The 7935-nt window shown below is 44.5% G+C and overlaps 1 protein-coding gene across 1 annotated transcript; it reads right to left on the bottom strand.

Moving 5' to 3' along the window:
- Positions 1–2373: 2373 nt before the first annotated feature.
- Positions 2374–7224, bottom strand: LOC136653559 (vomeronasal type-2 receptor 26-like). Its single transcript, XM_066630450.1, has 4 exons — positions 6424–7224; positions 5929–6156; positions 4712–4838; positions 2374–3275 (listed from the first exon to the last, which is right to left on the bottom strand). Exons 1-4 carry the CDS (start codon positions 7222–7224, stop codon positions 2374–2376), a joined length of 2058 nt encoding a protein of 685 aa, XP_066486547.1.
- Positions 7225–7935: the final 711 nt, after the last annotated feature.

Below are 7935 nucleotides of genomic sequence, written 5' to 3'. Positions count from 1 at the left end.
AGCTTAGCCCGTTTCATGTTGCTCAAATGTAAAAATTTAGCAACTGGAAGGGTCACGAATTCGAATTCACCCGCCAGCAAAAGTTGTAAAGAGGTGATCTCAGAGAGACCTTTTTTTGTTTCCTGACAATGAGGGGAGATGCTGGTCTCTGAGCACTTGATTAAAAGCACAACGCAGAACAATGTGTGGAAGAGAGTCTACCTCTCTGAGGCCACAATTGCAAAATCGTTCTTCTTTCGGGGCATTTCTAAACCTACCAAGTAGGTCATTAGAAGGCAACACGTTGCATCGGGCTAATGTAAAAGCCCTCCTTGCAAAGAGGCACTCTAAGAAGGTCAGGTACTTTGGTTGTTTACCAAAAGTATTGTTAAGATGGAAATTTAGGGGCAAACTTTTTTTTTGTGCTGCAGCCAAAATCTCTTGCCTTTCTATGTCAGTTAGTCTTGTTGTCAAGAGACTGATAGAAACCTCAAGTGTAGCAGCTCCTTGTAGATCTTCCTCGAGACCGATTTGTCTAATTTTCTTGTTGAATAGAGCTAAGCAAGGAGACAACAGCGAGTCAGTCAATAACCCCTTTAACAATGGGTTTTGGTCAGCCCTGAAGCACACTTTGGCCCAGTATTTTAAGAAACTGGACCAAGCTAGAAACTCCAGCCTATATTGGCCTGTCTCCAGGCAAAGTGCCGCGAAGGCAACACAATGCGGTACACCTAAGATCTTGTATAGAAAATTAGAATGGATCTTTTCAATCGAGTCATTTAATGCTGGCATCCAAACAGGAATGCCATACAAAATTTGAGGTGTAACTTTGGCATTAAAAGCCTGGAGAGCAGCTGGAATGAATGAGTTACCCCAAGAGAAGAAAAAACGAGTAATAGCCTGAACAGCTAGTTTGGATGAGTTGATTACTGTAAGATGATGGGAAGACCAGAAAAGCCGGTAGTGAAACCGGAGACTAAGATACTGAAATTCCTTGACTTGTTGTATTGATTTACCATTGAAAAGCCAGGACTGTGGTTTCCAAGAGTGCCCAAACACCACAATCTTGGACTTTTCATAGTTTAGCTGGAGGGCGTTGTTGGTAAAATATTCTATGCAGGTGTTAACCAGTCTCCTTAATCCTATTTTAGTTCGGGATATCAGGGCCATGTCATCAGCATACAAAAGAAGAGGGATAGCCACTGAACCTAATTTGGGGGAATTCGTGTTGAAGTTTGCCAGATAGGGAGCCAGATCATTAATGAAGAGATTGAACAGGGTGGGAGGAAGAACGCACCCCTGCTTGACCCCCTTGTTGATTGGAATTGGGGCCGACAGGCCGCCCCTCGGAGATAATTTCACTTGGCATGAGGTGTTTAAATGAAGGGCGTGAATTAATATTAATAGCCTTTTGTCCACTCCCATCTTCTCAAGTTTATCCCAGAGTCTCTCTCTATCTATGGAATCAAAGGCCGACTTTAAATCTAAAAAAGCCACATATAGTCGGGATTTATTTTGGGTCCTTTGTTTGGAGATTAGGTGGGATAGTACCACACACTGATCAATTGCAGACTTATTTGGCCTAAAACCTGCTTGCTCTGGGCATATGATGCTATGGTCCGAAATTCAGACAGAAAGTTTCTTAAGTAGATGGGAGGCATACATTTTCCCTGCCAGGTCTAAAAGGCTGATTGGCCTGTAGCTGGGGGGAAGTTTTTTATCCCCTTTTTTGAAGATGGGAACCAAGATAGATCTAGTCCAAGTGTCTGGAAGTACCCCAAATTTATCAATTCTAGTGAAAAGTTCTGCAATTATTGGGGCCCACCACTCTGGTGCTTCTTTATAAATATCAGGAGGAATTGAGTCTGGTCCTGCTGCTTTACCCAGCTTTAACTGATTAATGAGTGAAAGAGCTTCATCCACTGAGACTGCAGGCCAATCAGGTAGATCTAGCGCGAGTGGCATATTGACAATGGAGATAGGTTTAGATTCATCAGAGAAGATTGATTTAAAATGTGCTTCCCACATTTTAGCTGGAATTGCTGTGAAACCAAATGAGTTTTTATAGAAACAGCCTGATATAATTTGCCAAAAAATCTTGACGTTTTTAGATCTCACAGATTTAATTAAACGTGACCATCTCGCTGTTGCACTGTGGTGTAGCGAAGTTTTGATAGCTTCTTTGAGTTGGGCAGACAGCTTAAAATATTGTAGTAAATTTAATCTACTATTAGTTTCTCAAAATTTATTGTAAGCACTGCGTACAGCGACCTTCAGTGTCAAGCAAATCTGCTCAAGCTTGGCAAAATTCTTTCTCCCGCCCTCTGTTTTTTGAGGTGGAGGTATCCGGCCCAGTTTGTTCTGGCTTCAGTAACATACCAACACCACCATTTCCTATATTTTTCTTCTCATGAGCTGCTCCTTATTGTTCAGTTTGGGCTTCAGCACAATAATGTAACACTTGGGGAAAAAGATACAACCCAATAAGCCAGCACTGGAGGCCAGGATGGAGAAGATCTCCACAGCCACCATGTATTTCCCCTTGGTGCTCAGGTAGGTGGGGACAAAAGTCAACCAAATGCTGCAAAAGACCAGCATGCTGAAGGTGATGAACTTGGCTTCGTTAAAGGAATCCGGCAACTTCCTGGCCAGGAAAGCCACTGTGAAGCTGATAATGGAGAGAAGTCCCAGGTAGCCCAAGACAAGATAAAACATTGTTACAGACCCTTCATTACATTCTGCTGTGATCTCAGTAATCACTGACTGCATGTCTAAATCTGGGAATGGGGGAGAGGTTGCCAGCCACACCCCACAAATGCCTGCTTGGATCAGGGAGCAGGAAAGGACAATGGAGTTGGCCATTCTCTTCCCCACCCACTTCCTCATGCTGGACCCTGGTTTGGTGGCCACAAAGGCTACCACCACAGTGATGGTTTTGGCCAACACACAAGAAACAGCCACTGAGAAGATGATGCCAAAAGCAGATTGTCGGAGGAAGCAGGTCACCTTCCAAGGTTGTCCAAGAAAGAGTAAAGAACAGAGGAAACAGAGTAGGAGTGAGAGGAGGAGAACGTAGGTGATGTCTCGGTTGTTGGCTTTGACGATGGGGGTGTCTTTGTGTTTCATAAAAGTTCCAAGTACCACAACTGTAACCAGGGAAAACGACAGAGCAAGAGAGGCTAAACTCATCCCTGAAGGTTCCTCATGTGACAGAAAGCTGATAATTTTGGGGATGCATCCGTCTCTGTCCTTGTTTGGATATTGATCTTCTGGGCATCTGAAACAGTCGGACATGTCTGGAAAGAAAGATGTGTGGGCATCACAGAGTTCAGTCATATGCAAATTGGAACCAATTCTCACAACTTCTTTTGGAAGAGAAGTCACTCCTCTTATTTATTATTATTATTATTATTATTATTATTATTATTATTATTATTATTAATTTATACCATGCCTTTTTGCCCAACGGGCACACAAGGCGGCTTACAAAAAATTTAAAAATACGACTTAAAAAACAATTTTTAAAAACAACCTACAATAATTAAAAAATCTAAAAACAAACAAACTCCGTGGATTTTCATATAAAAAGCAAGAAGCAAGAACGCCAGCCAGCCTGTCAACAATTAAAAACTTTTTGAAATAAAAAGGTATCCAGTCCACGCCGAAACGTTAACAATGAGGGAACAGTTCTCAGTTCTAAGGGGAGGGTATTCCACAGTTCGGGGGCCACCACCGAGAAGGCCCTCTTCCTGGCCACTGCCCCTCTCACATCTCTTAGTGGTGGCACAGTCAAAAGGGCCCCCCCTAGATGATCTACGAGCACGGGTAGGATTGTAGGGAAGGAGGCGGTCCCTCAAACACCCCGGACCTGAGCCGTAAAGGGCTTTAAAAGTCAAAACTAGCACCTTGAATTGGGCCCGGAACAGAACCGGCAGCCAGTGTAGCTGCTGGAGCAACGGCTCGACAGAGTCAAACCGACGTGCCCCGGCAACCACACAAGCAGCCGCGTTCTGTACTAGTTGTAATTTCCGGACCGTCTTCAAGGGCAGCCCCACGTAGAGCGCATTGCAATAATCTAATCTAGATGTCACTAGGGCATGGGTTACTGTGGCCAGGTCCGTGCAGCTCTGGTACGGTCGCAGCTGGCGAATCAGCCAAAGCTGAGCAAAGGCTCCCCTGGCCACCGCCGCACCTGGAACTCCTTGCTTTGCTCTTAGCGATCCTTCCTTTGCTAGTTCTGCATTTCAAGCTGGCTTTATATGAAGATGCATTTTCACATTTCTTATTATGCTGATACTTTTACAGCCCAATCCTCACTTTCACCAGCCTGTATACAGGGAAGGCTGCCTGGTTCAACTCCTTCTGCATGTTCCCACATGGGCCTCCTCAGATTTACTTCTGCTCTTTTGCTGGTGTGGATCCACTGTGCTGCAGGGGATGTGCCAGGCCTGGGACAGGGTTTCTGGAACAGGTGGTCATCACTGCTGTTGAGATCTGCCCCGTCCCATTGCTGCTCCATCCATGACCTGGCCCAATCCCCCCCCCTCGACTAAACACTTCTGCCAACAGACCACAGTCAATGGCCAGTCTGCCGGACACAATCCTGCTGCCAAGAAACCACAGTCAATGGCCAGTCTCCAGAGGGCCATGGTCAGCAAGTGGCCATCTAACTTTGCCCCAGTGGCAGCTTGCAGAACAGTGAAGCAGCTGCCACACCATGGATGGAACCCACCTTTTTGTACTGAAATTTTCCCATCAGGACATGGATTACAATCAAAGCAGCAAAATTTCTCCCCTTCTTTCTTCTTCTTCTGGTAGCCAGGGTCACAGGAGTTAGTACATGCCGAAAGGGGCAGCACCTTTCCATTAAAACAAAAATGAAGGTATTTAGCATAAGAAGGAATTACTGAAGAGCTCCATGGCCAGGACTATCCTTTGGCTACAATTGAGAAGGGAGATGAAACGACCCCCTCCAGCTCTCCCCCAAATGTTCCTAAATTTTGTTCCTTTGTGGCTGACAAAAAAGAGCCACTGAAGAATCAAAACAGCAGAAGGAAATTGAATTTTCCCCACAGTTTCAGGGCAGCAGGGGAAGACTTCCCACTCACCTTCCCTACTCACTCATCCTGCTCCCCTTCGCAGAGAAACTGGCATAAAAATGGACACAAAATGGACTAGGGCTGAGGTTTCACTTCAGCCCTAGGAAAGACGGATTAAGGCTGCAGTCCTAACCACACTTTCCTGAGAGTAAGCCCCATTGAACAAAATAGGACTTACTTCTGAGTAGACCTGGTTTGGATTGTGCCCCCTCAAAAAACTATTCCCCAACCTACGTGAGAAGAATTGGCCTGGAAGAATATGGGACACACTGCATACAAAAACCTCTGCAGTAATTTCCTGAGAACTGCAGGGGTTCGTTCTGCAGTCAGTTTCATGGCTCAGGAGAGACTGGGGACTGGAGAAAAGGCATTGACCACTCAGCTGAGGACAATGGTTGGTCTGCAGCCTAAGACAATAAATGCAAAATGTATAAAGTTCTGCTTGATGGGTGGGTTGTTCTTCCTATCTCATTAAACTAGAACTTGGGTGATCCAATGTACTTGACTAGCAGTGAACTCAGGAGAGAGAAAAAGAAATTTGTTCACACCACAGTGAATTAATGTATAGAATTCATTACCAAGAGAAGTGGTGATGGACACAAACTTAGATGCCTCCTTACTAGCCATTATAGCAAGAGGGAATCTCCAAATTTGGGGACAGTATATTTCTGAATACCAGTAGCTGGAAAACAATTTCAAGTGTGGACTATTCTATTCTAGAATTTCTGGAGATATCTTGTTGATTGCTATGGGAACAAGGATGATGGATATCTGATTTTTTTATATTATTTGCAGCAAACCACATGTCCAGGTGAGGGAGTGGCCACCCAGTAGATCTTTGAAAGCACACCTGGTTGAAACGTCTGTGCCAAACGATTAGATCCTCGTTGATGATCAATTCTTCTCCTTCAAGAGCATCGGGGTCCACTCTCCCGACTTTCACTTTACGGAAGGAATTGTTTGGGAAGATGGCAATATTCACGACATCAAATCCGGCAACCATCTCCATGTCTTCATTAAAGGAGACAGTTTCTCCTGCTGAGTTGTTAAAGGAAATACTGTGAAGAAATGAGTGGAGCTATTAGAGAAGAAGAAAAGGGGGAAAAAATAAGAACTTCCAGTTGAAATCGCTGTGCTCTGCTTTTATATATTTCCATCTTATACAGATTTATGGTTATGAGGCTCCAACTTGATGAGAAAATATGAACCCTCCCCCACCTCTTTGTCAATGAATAAGGTGTGTCTATTATCAAACTATTTATTCATGGAACATAATGCTCCACGTGGTTTCAGGTTGTACAAATGTGTCCATGCAAACCAACTAATACTGTTGAGGGCACATTACCTGCCACGGTTGGAGATCTTGGAGATCATGTCTTTTACCCCGTATCCTTGCTCTGTGTGTGAATCTAGATGAGTATAATGCATGTAAAGCATGTGCCACTGCATAAACTGCATTATAGATCCCATAGCTGTGGCCAGTCATACGCATTTCAAAGACAGCCCCAGGAAGGCTCTCCGGATTCTCTTCCATAGTACATATTCCATCAGCGTTTGTAGGTGCACTGAGATCTGGAAATGAGCAGCTAAAGGCTTGCTCCCAGAAGTCTTTGAAAAAGCCATTTCCTTGGGTTCCAGAAAGCCTTATATTCCGAAGATAGGACTGGAACCCTGCCAGCTCACTGGAATGAAGTGCAAAGGACAAGGTGCCTTCAAATATTTCAAAATTCCAACCCCTTATAAGTGTGCCTACCGCAAAATCAATCTGGGCTGTTGTAATCCACACTTTCCCAACAGACAGGTTTTCTTTATAGTCAGGATCTGCTAGAAACATTAAAGTAATCAGCCACTGAAGAACTGTTGTTTCACCATAGATAATAAATGTTTTTGTTTTCTGATCCATGAAGGGTTGATCAATAATTTTGGTCAAGCCCTTAAGGTCATCCAAGGAAGGTATGTGGGCTTGATTTGGGACTCTTTGTGAGAAGGCCGAACAGATTTGGTTCCGGGAAAATAATTGTTCAATAGCTTGCAAGAAACGGTCTCCACTTTCATCACCCACAACAAACAGTCCAACCCATGTCCAGTCAAAATGCTGTAGTAATCGGATGAGCCCTTTATACTGGCGATCTTCACTTGGGACCATGCGGTAAAAGGAAGGGGGCTGGGTCGCCCCCCTCTCTTTCGGGGAAAAGGAGCCATATGTGACCTAAAACATACAGATGTTTTACAGATTTGCTAAGAAGAGTGTTTGTGGGCACAGGTACCTGAATGTCATTTCAGCCTATGAAGTTTGACCTACAATGACCTGCTTTGATTAAAGTGGATGATTTGAAGTTCAACAGGCATGTGGATGAGGGAGAACCCAAAGACAATATATATCTGGACCTTCAGAAGGCGTTTCACATGGTCCCTCACCAAAGGCTACTAAAAAAACTCCACAGTCAGGGAATTAGAGGAGAGGTCCTCTCATGGATTGAGAACTGGTTGAAGACCAGGAAACAGAGATTGGGTGTCAATGAGCAATTTTCACAATGGAGAGAAGGAAAAAGCGGTGTGCCCCAAGGATCTGTCCTGGGACCGGTGCTTTTCAACCTCTTCATCAATGACCTGGAGACAGGGGTGAGCAGTGAGGTGGCTAAGTTTGCAGACGACACCAAACCTTTCCGAGTGGTGAAGACCAGAAGTGATTGTGAGGAGCTGCAGAAGGATCTCTCCAGACTGGCAGAATGGGCAGCAAAATGGCAGGTGTGCTTCAATGTCCGTACGTGTAAAGTCATGCACGTTGGGGCAAAAAAATCAAAACTTTACATACAGGCTGATGGGTTCCGAGCTGTCTGTGACAGATCAGGAGAGA

This window comes from Tiliqua scincoides, chromosome 5 (genome assembly GCF_035046505.1).
Source record: "Tiliqua scincoides isolate rTilSci1 chromosome 5, rTilSci1.hap2, whole genome shotgun sequence".
NCBI classification, from domain to species: Eukaryota; Metazoa; Chordata; class Lepidosauria; order Squamata; family Scincidae; genus Tiliqua; species Tiliqua scincoides.
The sequence above is the reverse complement of the archived record's forward strand: the minus strand, read 5'-3'. Positions and strand labels throughout refer to the sequence as shown.

Excerpts from the sequence above, each read along its gene's own strand:
- LOC136653559 (XM_066630450.1), bottom strand. The coding sequence starts at position 7,224 with ATGGTCCCAAGTGAAGATCGCCAGTATAAAGGGCTCATCCGATTACTA. Across the intron at positions 6,157-6,423 it reads AAGATCTCCAACCGTGGCAG|CTCCACTCATTTCTTCACAG; the intron begins GTAATGTGCCCT and ends CTTCTCTAATAG. Across the intron at positions 3,276-4,711 it reads GAAAATTTCAGTACAAAAAG|ACATGTCCGACTGTTTCAGA; the intron begins GTGGGTTCCATC and ends CTTTCTTTCCAG.